Here is a 15,129-nt window from a genome sequence, read left to right as displayed (position 1 = left end):
TACTTCTCCAATAGTCAAGATATGCTACGGATGTCTTTAGATGAACAGCAATATGACCGTCAAAGGAATTATTAAAAAGGTATTTTTAATAAACGTTTTTTTTAAATAAAAATCAATTTAATGTATTAACTCACAAACTTACCATATTGTATTCATCTTAAAATAGCAAATACCAAAGTTAAGTTGAATAACACATTTTGCCTTTAGAGAGATTCAAACCCGAATATACGGGAGCAAAATCGAGGCTGTAGAACTGTCAAGCGTATATAAGAAGCTTTTTTGTTCTTCGCGTTTTTCCCAAATTAAAATATGTCAAGCTTTAAATAAAGCTGTATTAATGTGTATTATATCGGATAATTAAAACCAATAACAGACACAAGTTATTACATATTACATCGATGAGATGTAGGGTTAACTATATGCCGCCCCTATTTCTCTAATATTTAAATAAAGAACCCATCGAGTCCGGTACCTCTAGAATCCAAAGCCTACTCCCTATCACTCCACCATGAAGGCATTTAAATATGCAAAGCAGTTAAAACACTATGACCTTCAAAACGGTGTTGCTACATCTTCGATGAATAGCATAACACGCGTTTTATAAGTGTTACGATTGCGATTGAAATTTAGCCAAGAAAGAACACATATTTGCTTCAATAAAATGAATTACCAAACCGTGAACGATACCCCTGAAAAAGATTCATTGAACAATTAAGTTTGTATTTCTTTCTTGAATAACTGTTAATCGCGTATAAGATGGGGTCAATAACGCTTATGAAAGATACAACCATGCTGATTGACGCTCCTTTTGACTGTTGATACTGTTTTTATCATCATTTACCACTGGAAAAACTATGCATACTCTTATTTCCGAATACCGCCATTTTTTACTATAATATGAGATTTCAATGCAATTTTTAAGATTGAAATAAACAAGTAATACAATTTGCAACTTTAACACACATTTTTATTGTCAATAACACATCAACTTCAAACCAAGCGCATGACGAAAGTTAAAGTTTAGACCGTAAGAGGCTACCAATGGTCAAATCCTTGAAGACGTTCATACTGGCACCCCTCACCAAATAAATGTATCACAGGTGTTAATGATACAATATTTAAATAAACATGCATAAGCATATAAAAAACACAACAAAATAGAAGTAAATTTAGAGGGAAGTAAACGCGACGAAGCCAAAGTTGTTGCCCGTTTCCAAGTTCCTTAAGAATAAATATTAACATTGTATAACCCAGACACTAACACATGTTCTTTATTTTAGTTTTACGCTATTTGCTATACAAGGGGGTCTACACGCCTGACGTAATTTAGTATATAACGTACTAATACGTCAGAAACAAACACATGTAAGACCTATATATTTTGAAAGTGTTATTAAATGTTAATATCACAGACATTCAACGACTGTCAGCGTCCCCTCCCAAGCGCCACCTTAAGCGGAGACGGCAACGACCACCGGAAGCAAAGTGAGCCCCAATGTCGCCGCCACAGCAGAGCATCCGCATGGGCCAACGGTGATTGAGACTGTGTTAGATCCAGGGTCAGCGAATGCGGGTGATCCGGATTCCGTCGCCTCCAGCACCACCGTGTATTTCTCGGTGGTTTTCTGAGCCAGCGTCTTTCCAGTTGATACCGTTAGCTCGCCGGCTGCAGTAAAGGTGAAATCGCTGTTTTTGTTAACGGCTAAAAAAACAAAATCAAATACAATATAACAGCCTTTAATCTATGGTTCAACTTCTCCACTACGCAATTATATTTGAAAACTATGATGCCGATACCTTTAATACACTTTCTACTCAGAAACATAAACCCCTTGTAATTACGAATTAAAACCAGTACGAACAATTAAAGACATTGACAATAAATCCAGAATGTTGAAATTCATATAAACGTTATTATGGAGTGCGATTCTCCCCAATAAGATCTATCCATCTACGACGTTTTAGGTTAATTGCTTAAACGCATAATGCAATAATGAAAAGCAATCATGAAGTTCATAGTTGGACAGACGGTAAGCCTTTAAGGCAATCGCAGAACAAATGTTGGGTACTATTTACTTTGACAATCATAAAATCATTTTTAAATATATAAAAAACACTACTGAAAATGTATTTATATAATATTGTACAAATATTGATATAAAAGGACTGTGAACATTAAATATTACGATATTATAAATTAAGGACTTACTACATTTTAATTTTGCAATTTTAAAATCAAGCGCCTGAAGACCAATCTTTCATGCAATATTTTTTGGCGTATATACATAATAGTTATTGAAATTGGAAATAAAAATAATGCGTGTTCGCAAACAAGCAATAATGAAATCAGTACAAACAGAAAGTGGTCTTACATGTAATTGCGTAGGTAACAGTTGCTCCAACGGTATTGTCCTTCACGGTGTATGTTCCCATGGTCGTGTCTGAAAACAATGAAATAATGACTTAGTTAAGTGCTGAGAAAAGCTGTTGATTACAAAGACCAACATAAACTTAGTGTACACAATTAAACTGCAGCTGCTGCATGAGAACATAAGCCTTAGTATAGCCATTGGACTCTTATCCATGACAATGTTACACAGCCGTGTTTCCGATTGGAATAAATCCCATTCAAATGATGTATAAGGTACTGTGTAGTATTTGTTTAAACAATGATATTATTGTTGTGATGTGTGTATGCTTGTGCACTTAACAAGCAAGTACTGTACAAAAACTCAATGTAGTTTTTGAACATAAGCACTATTATCCGCTGTTACAAGTGACTGAGAGCTTTCGAATGTAATGATTACATTTACAATATATACCACTTTTCTTAAAATCATTCAGACAATTGCATGACAAGGCTTAAAGAAAGGAACTTGCTATTAAAACATATTTAAATTGCCATATAAAAAGATATTTCATAACTGCGATTTTACAAATGGTTTTTCATTCACTATTTATTTGAATATGTTTATTGAGTTAATCCTAAAGGCCAAATCTTACGAGGTTGTGTGTAAGTGTTCAAAGCATCTACCTGCGGTCGATCCGTCGACCATACAGACGTCATACAGAGTCTTTCCGAACTCGAGGACGTTTTTAATGTTGACCGTAAGAGTAGCGACATCCGGACTCCCGCTTGCACCCGTTACACTATGTAAACGAAACACAAACTCAAAAATAAATTAGAGCGATGTTTGAGCTTATCATAGGTGCATGCGTTTGGTTTTGCCTTGAATTTGTATACTACAAATAGAGATCGAATAGTCAAACCCATTAAGATAAAAATATTGCTGAAATGAATTTAATGGGACATTTTCACGTTTTGGTAATTTGACAAAATTGAATAAAAAATTTCAGATTCGAAAATTAACATTGCAACTATGATATTTGTGAGGAAACAGTAAAACTGAACCTTTCACATGCTCTAAATTATCCATTATATGCATATTTTGAAGATTTAAAAACCTGAACATTATAAAGCGTTGCAACGCAAAACGATTGAATACTTTGAGATTTCTGTTGTTGTCGTTACATTATGTGAAATAACGTTGATTGCTTATAAGAAGCATAAAATACATCACTCTCTGTATAAGCACGGATGGCCAAGTGGTATAAGAGTTAGACTTCAGTGGTCTGTGGTTGGAGCACAATTGAGGGCTACTTTTTTCTTTCTTTAATTGTATTTTTGTACCGAAGCGTTTTGCATTCAATGTTTACATTTATCGATATAAAGCATTTACTGACAAATTTGAATACATGCAAACATCTGTTAAAAGATCCCTTTAAAACAAAATGTATGCATACATACATACCCCGATAATATGTTTCAACTCATTTGTGTGTTGTGTAAATGATACATACGTTGTCTAAACAAGCATGTGATGCCTGCATAAATCATTTCACTCTTACTTAAACGGTGTGCACAGTCATGCATTAATACAAATATGAATTAAACAAATAAAAGTTGTACTGTCGTTCGTGTATGCAAATGTTGAAATGTGCGCTAGCCTTCGTGCATAGAACAACAACATCTACTAGCTCATGTAAATAGAAAAACAACCTATGCCGTATAATGTTAATATAATTAAGGATTAATATGTTTTACTTAAATACAAAGACGAAATTATTTGTGTGACTAACTTATAAACAAAGACAAATTATAACGTTTTACGTTGAAACAAATGCTTAGTTTACTACTTTACATAAATAAAGATACGGAATGTTCTGTTCACACATAAATGCAATACGCATTATCCTGTCAAATACGGGATGTGTTTATTTTCTTGTATTTGCATAGTGTATAGTGTATTAAAAACAAAAACGTTCGTAATTTTGCAGGGAGTAGTGCTTATCTACTCTGAATGCTTAGTCGTATTATTGGATCTTGCGTTTATATAAAAGGTATGTCATCCATTATGACAAAGATAATTTAAACATTGCCCGTAAATAATTTAATGTTTGTCATATACTCGTGCGCATATGAATTGTATTTCCTTATTACAATGATGTGAATGTGTTCTTAAGTACACAATTATATTGCTCATGCACAAGTTATTTTAGAGTCTTAGTGATTATCATAACATAATAGCAACTTAGTTACAAGTCTTAAAACATAATTCAGGAGTTTTGTTAATTGTTTCGTTCTCACAACGCATAATGGTAATTCTTTAATTATTAAAAAGTCGTTCACAGAAGTCTTACTTTATGACAGGCAGCGTTATTTCAATACAGAATTTGTTTCAGTCTTACGTTATAACTAAGGTATAAGAAAGCGTGGTTTCAAAGTCGAGACTCTTTCCGGCAGCCAACGTGATGACACCGGTTGCACTGATCTGCATCACACTGCCGTTGTTGCCGGACGTTATTGTGTACGAAATTGCCCACGCAGCGACCGCACTGAAAAGGGCGTCACCAGGGACAATATTTTATGCGACCTTATTCGTCACGGAACCAGTGATAGTTGCAGTACCTTGGCCGTTTGTTAACGTTAACGGCGCTTCCGTCCAACCCGTGACCGATGCGCCTGCGAGAAACAACAACACTGAACGTGAAAGGAACAATACATTTAAATTAAAAAAAAACTTAAACATGGTTATTGTTCATGGTGCTCATGAGATCATTGTTTATTTTTATTGGACACAACGGTAATGTTAAGTTGCTCGTACTGGGAAGTCTCAGTTATGTTAACATTAGTATTTCAGAAGGTGATGTCGCATTAATTTTACCATAAGTTGTGATTACAAGCAGGTCACAGAAAAGTTTAAATAAGTTATTGTAACGGGAATATCGCAGCAATATTAGTGGTAATCAAAGTTATATAAGTTAAACACATTAGTTGTTCAAACGGAGCAGCCGCACAAAGGTTTATGCACATGTAAGTAGTCCTCATTGGGATATCGCAGTAATATTAACATAAATGTCTCTTTCTGCAAAATTGCAGTCATTTTAACATTACTTGTGCAGACGGGAAAACCGCAATAATGTTATACAACTTTTTTGTCTGCTAACCATTACATTATGCAATAAGTCGTTTAATGTCTTATAATTGTAATCAACTTCGTGTAATTTCGAGTATGAGCGTAAAACAAAGAACGTTTAATCAAAACTAAAAGAGACCAATCAATCAATTTCGAGCCCGAACTGTTTGGTTTACAATTAATGCAATATATGCTATAAAATCGAATGAACATTTAATGATATATGAATATGTAAAAAGTAAACATTCAATAAGTTTAGACACGATTTTATATTCTGAATTTCAGCATAGCTATGTCATTTTCATCTGAACAAAACGTCGGTGCCCTTGTTAGTGAAGATGGAATTTCGTAGTTTGGCGTGTAAACTAAATTTATTCGTTTTTTAAAATCGCGGATACATTATGAAAATGCCTGTGCTAACATTCGGTCGTATTAAATTATCTCGTAAATGTTTTCTGGTTTTCCGAGGGGATATAATCAGCTATATTTTTCCACCTGTGTCATCTTATTTACTTTGGTGCACGCATATAAAAATGATTTTATGCATACAAATATACCAAAATAAATCTTGTTTGATCAAATTTGATGTTTATAAATATAGCATTGGTAAATAAATGATTGTGAAAAATTAACAAATACAAAAAATGTTTTTTGGAAACTTGTAATATCCGGGAATCTTAAATATTCGGTTATGTTTTTTTAATTTTAAACCTTGAGTTAGATGCACAATACCATGGCACTATATAATATATGAAGAAAGAATAAATAATCAAAAGGTTGTTCTACAGACCATTTATTTATTTATATAGTTGCACTAAATAACAACCAATATATCTACCTCACTCCTGCAACAAGCATAATTTTATCAAAAAAAATCCTGTGAGTCCGCTCATGGTTGTTTCCTAAAAGACACAATACTGAATGTGCCTGAGGCATGGCGCTGCTGTTGAGTTTATATCAAACTTTTTCACCAGACACGTGCGCAGTTTTCAGGACTCAAAATAAATATTATGTCGTGCTAACTATTGTCTACCTTAATTAGATTGTAGAATCAATGTTCTGATAAAGGGAATACTATGAATAACAGTATGGTGACACTAAATTAAACCAATAACACATTCGTTTTCAATAGCTGTTTAAAACAAAGGTTCTCGTTGGCCCATTAAATTTTACCCGCTTAGCCAACATTAATTTGTTTAAATACTACATGTACCGTTTAGTTAATTTAGTAGCTAGTGTGCCCAAAAGCATAGCCATGTAGACACGCTATTGTTATTGGCTTACATATCATCATAATCATCAAAATCATACGGGCGGAGTCTTGTTCCTCCTATTTAATTTGAGTAACTTGAATGTTGGACTCCGAAAATATCGATAAAGCGGGCATTTAAAAAAATAGTTAAGTCAAACAAAACGTGTGAAAGCCGCGTTAAAATCAAATGTTGGTGATTTTAAAGATGCAAAAGTAGTAACAATTCCTAGCTTTTTGTGTTTTCTGACTTTATCTTGTTTTTGTTGTTTCTGTTTCCAAAACTTTCGTGTATACTCCACAGGTGGAAGTAACGTACCCAGGATAGTATTTTTCATATATATTATTTAGGAGCCCAATATATTGAAATAAATATATAAAATCATGTTTAATGAGAAAAAAATTGACAAAGAGCCATGAAAAAAAAATCCCCACCCTCTGATATTGGAATCATAACAAGGTCATTAACTAGACTTTATTATAGACCTGTCTTCGCGGGCCGCAAAAATGTCAAAAATAGCTTTAATCCAAAGCATCCCTTGATCCTCCTATAGGCCATTGGACAACCTTTCAAAAAAAGTTAACTTTAAAAATATCTGTCCAGCCGTTAACTCACAGTCGGTCGAAAACCGAGCAATATTTCGAGTCCGTTTGTCAACCCGAATAAATCTTCTACAGACTTTCAAACAATATTTTTGAGTTTTTTGCCCCGTAATCGATAGCTCGCGTCCTATTCCTTTGAAACAACGAAGCGTGTCAAATAATGCATGCATATGCAACCACTTACCCCTAAAAACTTATTCCAAAATGTTTTATTTTCTTTGCAACAACTGTTATTACTCTAAATTTGATTTACCTGAAAACGAAAGTAGCCATCGCTCTTGAACCCGGCTTAGCAGTGAATTACACTGACAGAGCCAGGTACATAAATATCCAATCAACAACAACAACGATGTTTTAATAAATGTAAATAAATGAAAAATACTTATCATTCTGATTGTATTGGAAAAAGTTTTTAGGGGTAAGTGGTTTCATGTGCATGCATTATTTGACACGCCTCGTTGTTTTAAAGGAATAGGACGCGAGCTATCGATTAAGGGTCAAAAACTCAAAAATTTTGTTTGAAAGTCTGTAGAAGATTTATTCGGGTTGACAAACGGACTCGAAATATTGCTCGGTTTTCGACCGACTGCGAGTTATCGGCTGGACAGATTTTTTTAAAGTGAACTTTTTTTGAAAGGTTGTCCAATTGCCCATAGGAGGATAAATGGATGCTTTTGATTAAAGCTACTTTTGACATTTTTGCGGCCCGCGAAGACAGGTCTATGATAAATTCTAGTTTATGACCTTGTTATGATTCCAATATCAGAGGGTGGGGATTTTTTTTTCACGGCTCTTTGTCAATTTTTTTTTCTCATTAAACATGATTTTATGTATTTATTTGAATATATTGGGCTCTTAAAAAAATAAATAACAAAAAAATACTATCCAGGGTACGTTACTTCCACCTGTGTATATTCCGGGTACTTAAAATGCACCAGATGGCATTCGCGAAAGCACATATTGATATCGGATTAACTGTTAATGCATATATCATCTGTCGTAAAGTTAACAATTATGCATAAATAACAAAATTGGCGCTTTGTCTTTTGTATAACGTCGTGTTGTCATATTTTAGTGTTTTCTAATTTGATTAAATATATTGGAATTTACGAAATTAGTATACGTGTATTAAATCAAGTTCTAATATTAGCAAAACATGTTTTCCTTATCAGCGATTGACCCCTGTATGTCTGTGTCGATGAACGGCCCTACAAATGATATTGTGATAGTTATACGACAGTTACACAAACATAACATGACTGTACATGAAATACTTTGTGTTATGTTGATGTGTTGTTGTAAAAACCTTTAACTATAACACAATTATAATATTATATGAATGTATGTTGAGTGTACTACAATTATATTTATTATATTATATTTATGTACTCATCAAAAAGCTGTATATAAAATATTTTGTTTTATGAAATTCAGAATACTTTGAATGAATTTATACAATATTTTACGCATGTATGTATGTAATATCATATGTCGTGAATACAATTTTGCACTGAAAAAAAAAAGAAAAAAGATTTGTTCATAAGACATAAAAACATGACAACGGAGATAACGGAGATTAAGAAGAAGGCGGAGAAGACGAAGAAGAAGAAGAAGAAGAAGAAGAAGATGATGATGATGATGATGATGATGATGATGATGATGATGATGATGATGATGATGATGATGATGATGATGATGATGATGATGATGATGATGATGATGATGATGATGATGATGATGATGATGATGATGATGATGATGATGATGTTGATGATGATGATGATGCAGACACGTTAAAAAGTGCTGCATCAGCTCTGTCAGGAACCCACATATCTCGTTTTGATATCGTTTTACATCATCTCAGATGCATAAACAATTATATAAGGCCAATGTTTTGTTCAATTACTGAAAACTTCATCATCATCATCATCATCATCATCATCATCATCATCATCATCATCATCATCATCATCATCATCATCATCATCATCATCATCATCATCATCATCATCATCATCATCATCATCATCATCATCATCATCATCATCATCATCATCATCATCATCATCATCATCATCATCATCAATCTTGAAACCGTTTTAGTTCTTACTACTTTAAAAACAATTCGTACAAATCTATTAATTACCAAACATAGAACGAAACATTAAAAGATTACTCGCATATGAATTTTAAATAGAAATATTTATGTGTTTGTATGCAGGAGATCACAAATTACATTGCTGAAGGCTCCCACTAAGAAATTTTGCCGACGGTAAGACGAGATATAGTACGAATATTACTACGAAATAAACGCTAATACTTGCTTCTATGACTGTAAAGAGAGCAACATTTAACAATTCAATAAAAGTTATACAGGGTACAAACACGGCGAAAAATCCCTTTTTTCGGCACAGACGTCGCCATCTTGACGTCCTTTAGACCATCACGTGATTACCCCTTCTGTATTTGATTCAAAATAAAATGCATTAAACATTAAATTCTAAAGAAAAAACGACATTGAATTGTATTTCCTTCTCATGAAACATGATTCGAGCGAGTGATTCTTAATATTCCTTAATTATATCATATACTTACAACTAAATAATTATGTATGCAAATTATATCGGCACCAGAATAAAAAGTTAGCATTGCTTGCAATATAAACAAAATCTTACAAAAGGTCAACAATGCACATTTTATCGTATGATATTATGCAAGCGTTATGCAGATCAACCATTAAATTAATCAATAAGCATACAGTCGAACACAATGAGGGTGTTTAGTATTAAAGGCATGAAGAAATTTTTGCGAAATTCAAATTCAGTTTACTGTACGGGTGTTCTGTATAAAAGGGCGTACAGAAGTTTTTAGTTGTTAACAAATCTTAAATCATTATTGATCAGTTGTATTAACCGTCACTTTATTTTCTAAAGTGTGAAATGTGAGTTATGGCTAGTGATAGAGGATATATAAATAAGATTTATTATATGATATTTGTCGGTATAGGACTACAATTCCGATTGAAAAAGACAATGTGCATTGGACATACACATTTCAATTTATTTTTTACTTCCAATAAACAGTTTAAACCCTACAAACAAACAGGAATATACGAAAAACTAATAACGTTAATCCTTAGAGGGCAATTAACAGTAAATAGTATTACTTAGGAAAACGCCTTAACAATGTGTAGGTCTGTAAAATTGTTATCAATCAGAGATCAATCACAAACCTCAGCAGCATTGTTGAAATGTGTTCATGTCTAAATGTCTAAAATCTGTTGACAGTTGCTCGGAGCTGTATAAGTTCCCTGAGAACGAACTTACAACGGACATACGTGTTGTTTGCAGTTTATGGGCACACTCATAAAAAAGTATTCTTGCTTCAAAATTATATCGCCTAAACTCACAAATTTGATTATGGATGAACATACATGTATACCCTTTCGGTTAATTTTGATACGGACAATAGAACATGTGTCGTCATTTCGTTTTGGTGTTTTGGCGCGCTCCTCTAAGCACGATCCCACAGATCGGACGACAAATATCGTTATTGAAGATGCTGCGAAGCAGCTCGTCTAAGTTATCATACCATGAACAAATTCTTCACAATGGCGACCTATGTAAAAGACCGAGCCAGTCCGATTGAGATAGCTCGATTTTTCTTATCGGCATACCTCGCTGATTATCATTGATAAAGGTAACTCTTAATAGAACAGCATATTCTGGGGAAACAGATTGTATAAGTGTATCAAAACGTTAATTTTAGATTGGTTATTTTAAATCCATTTTTTCTTTATGGACCAATGAAACAACTATATATTTTCTCTATTGTGTTTTATATTTGTTCTCGATTTTGTAAATAAATTGCGAATGAAAACATGTAAAAAAAATTACGCGATCAAAAATCTAAAGAATACGAACAATGTCAAATCTGCATATTGTTAACGCTGCACTGCTATGATCTATATAGATAAAACAACATTTTTTGGCGTAGTTGTCCGTCCCGCTAGCGCAGCGGTCAGCACGTACGCTTTTCCACTCTACGACACCGGTTCGATTCCCGCTCCCGGCGCAATGTATTTTTTTTGTTTTGTGGTCACCATACCGGACAGGTGGGGTTTTCTCCGGATAAACCTATCACCCGCAGCACAAGACCATATCAAAAATTAAAAAGTATTTCAGTAAAAAAATAAATGGCTGGAAATTGCAGCTATCATTTAACATCCGTCCCAACTGTTGTCAGTATAAGCTTATTAGGTAGGAGTGCTGGACACACTCCGGGTTCCAACATTATGCAGTCTCAGGCGCGGAGGTTACTCATTACCTTGGAAATACACAAATACACACAGTGGGTGCAGCCAGGGCGCGGATAGACTTAAAAAATGAAACAAACTCACGTGCGGGCACAATCATTTTAAATTTACATACTTAATACGATATTCTAACAGAAATGACACAACCACCTAAGTGTACATACCATGTTTGATAATTCGTTCGTTTGTTAGATTTCAGCATATACATGTATAAGTTCATATCGCTTTGGTAAGTTAACTTATCCAAATGTTCCTGGGCGATCTCGGGTAGTCAAGTGCTCTTACGATTGAGTTCACCTGGTCCGGCTATGTGCTCATACCTACTTTCGAGAATAATCATGTAAGTATTGCCATACTTAATGAACAAACATGCCTATGCGTATTGAACTTAAATTAAAGGGATCTTTTCACGGTTTGGTAAATTGACGAAATTGAAAAAGTTGTTTCAGATTCGCAAATTTTCGTTTAAGTTATGATATTTGTGAGGAAACAGTAAAACTGAACATTTACCATAGTCCAATATAGCCATTATATGTATCTTTTGACGATTTGAAAACCTAAAAATTATAAAGCGTGCAACGCGAAACGATTGAATAAGTTGGAGAGTTATGTTGTTGTGGTCTAAATTTTCGAAACTACGAAGATTGCTTATATAAAGTATAAAATACTTACGTTGTGTATACCCGGCGGAATAGCCGAGAGGGCTAATGCGTTTTTACTTCAGACCAACTCCAGGACTCCGGGGGTCACTGGTTCGAGCCCTGGCACCGGCTACTTTTTTTTCCTCTTTTTAATTTTGTTCTTAATTTTTACTGAAGCTTTTAAGATCCAATGTTTACATTTATCAATATAAAGCATTTAATGACAAACTTCAAAATATGCCTAAATCTGTGAAAAGGCTCCTTTAACAAACACTATTCAACAGGAAAGAAAGCGTATATGCCCATGGGCATGTGAAATCATGTCAGTACATATAACATTATTAAATTAAGAACGTAAACAACGAAATAAAGGTAGGATATGATGTACATGTGTTATTAACGATTATGTCATGTTTTGTATATATCTGATGAAACGTTATTTTAATAACTCACAAACAATGTATTGTAATAGAAAGTTTTTTCGAAAAGTGGTACAGAAAAATACACGCCGATTATCTTTAAAAAAAAATACTTGTTAGATTTGATCGAGAATGTAACTCGCCTCCCAGTTTCGCTGAATGTGTCAAGTTTCCCCACGTGTATTACTTCCCCGTACCCCCAATTGTTTTTCGTCCCAAAATGTTTCGTACCCAAATTATTGTTAACAAGTTTTTTTCGTACCCACATTTTTTTCGTACCCACAAACACGATTGTGGTGATATAGATAAACTTAAATTGATGCTTTTATATCCATCCTCTTCAAAAGCATCGTCACACCAGAATTGTCAGTACTTTGATTTGTGTATCGGCGCTCTTATTCACAGTTCTTTCCAAAACGTCAAAACGTCAAAACGTCAAATATTAAAATATAAAAAAAACGTGTTGTTTTTTAATTTTAACGTTTTTCTGGCGCCCTTCAAACCGACAAGAACACCAGTCAAAAAGATCACCATAACGACGAATCTGTATCGCAAACACGCCACTTTAAGTTCACCGTAACGAGATGTTTAGGTGTCATGTTGTAGTTTTAGCAGTAAAGACTGACTCATGATTACACTACACAGTCTTATATGATAAATGAAGAATAAATATTTTTGTGTAATCGGAAACGGTTACCAACAGAATCACCATTAGTACGTTAAAAGTTATTAATTAGCATGAGCAATTCAATTACATGTCAAATGTAAGTGGAATAATATCACCAACCTGGGCCACATTACTGTTATATGTTGACCTTAAACCATACATATATTGCTGACTTTGTTTCTCATTTACTTGCCTTTTACTCTGATTTGCCCCAAGCTACCTTTGTGTAGCGAGTCTTTAAACGATTGTAAGTACTGCGATTGCATGGCAGTTCAACACCCGCTCTTTTGATTTTCGCTGGGTTTTAATTGAAAGTTAGTAAAGGATGTGTAAGATTTTTTTCCTATCATTCGCTGTTTAATTTATATCAACGAACAAACAATGTGAAAGGTATGGGACAGAATGACCGCTGCGATAACGCATCTACGTAGAACCACAATACGTTGTCAACATTATTATGCAGTTCAACAATTCGTCAACCTGATGGTGCCCGTTCGTACTGAACTGTTTTTGGAGCGTTTACACTGTTGTCTGCGTCTGACGTTAGCCGAGAAAGATTGTTAACAGTCTGACAACTTTGATTTACGATAAATGCGTGTTGGTTTTTTGCTTAGTATTATATCGTCCTTTTATATACTTACTGTGTAAATATCGACAAATGTACTTTTTTGCACATGACTATTTCTCATAATATCTGTCGATCGATGTCTATTGGAATCAATACTTATGATAATCGCCCTCAATACTTGGGCAAGGAATAACCCAAAAGTCGATATTAGAAACGTTTAAGTTAACATTTAGGGAATCTTTCTCCGGACATTACGAAATTTTAACTAAATATAAATTGTATTGTGAGCAGCAGATTACGCTTTCGTTTTGCAACGATTTCTCATTATATAGAATTGTGCACGGTCATAATATGCATTATTTTAACCTCCAAATTATTATCCTTTAGTGCATTATTAGAATATGTGTAACGTTACCAAGACAAATACGAAAAAGAACTGCATCAACTCTGTTATTAGCCCACATATCTCGGTTTGGTATCGTTTACATCATCTAATATGAATAAATGAACAAATACATAAGACCATTTGTTTTCAAGTTCTATGAACTGTAACTGTTAAAATATATATATTGTGGAAGCTTTGAACCAAATAAATATTTTGTAAGGTTAGTGTGCATCGATATGCAGTATTGCACATCAAATAAGTACGTATTATTGCTAATCTGAATGAAAGCTCTTACCATTTGTCTCAGTGTGCACGTGTAACTGTTGAACACTTTTAAATAGCGATTGATTCGGTAAGCTTATGCTTGTGTATAGTAAACATGCTATTTTCTATATCTAAAGCCAATGTATGAATATGAATGAGAAAAAATTATATAAAATCTATGTATGATATGTATTAGTACAATCAATGAAATTATTTCAATAAATTTATAACGACTAAGTTTATTATCAAACCGACATGTTTACCCGTATTTGTTGCAAAACTAAAGCATCGTGTCTCGGTGCCGTGTGAACAGTTGTGCATTGTATAGAATTGACTAAAAGGGAATGTATATTTGATCATCAATACGCAAAGTGCAATCAACTGGTAAAAAAAGCGTTAAACACCTCAACATGTGTTTATCGGTTGGTACCATTTCTTCGGAACCTTTAGTAATGTGTGTTATTTATCAATCAAACAAAGCATCCTCAGGAAGATGGTCTATGCCCACTTATAAATGCGAGGTATATGACTTTCAAAATGG

The 15,129-nt window shown here is 33.8% G+C and overlaps 1 protein-coding gene across 1 annotated transcript in view; it reads right to left on the bottom strand.

Annotated features, from left to right (window-relative positions):
- The window catches only part of LOC127849311 (uncharacterized), a 209,247-nt gene that overhangs the window by 168,654 nt on the left and 25,464 nt on the right, over positions 1-15,129 (bottom strand). The window contains exon 4 of the mRNA XM_052382029.1: positions 4,750-4,896. Coding sequence (XP_052237989.1) covers positions 4,750-4,896 — 147 coding nt within the window. The remainder of the gene's footprint in view (positions 1-4,749; positions 4,897-15,129) is intronic.

The sequence above is a fragment of the Dreissena polymorpha genome, chromosome 10 (assembly GCF_020536995.1).
Source record: "Dreissena polymorpha isolate Duluth1 chromosome 10, UMN_Dpol_1.0, whole genome shotgun sequence".
NCBI classification, from domain to species: Eukaryota; Metazoa; Mollusca; class Bivalvia; order Myida; family Dreissenidae; genus Dreissena; species Dreissena polymorpha.
Note: the sequence above shows the minus strand (reverse complement) of the source record. Positions and strands in the feature narration are given on the sequence as shown.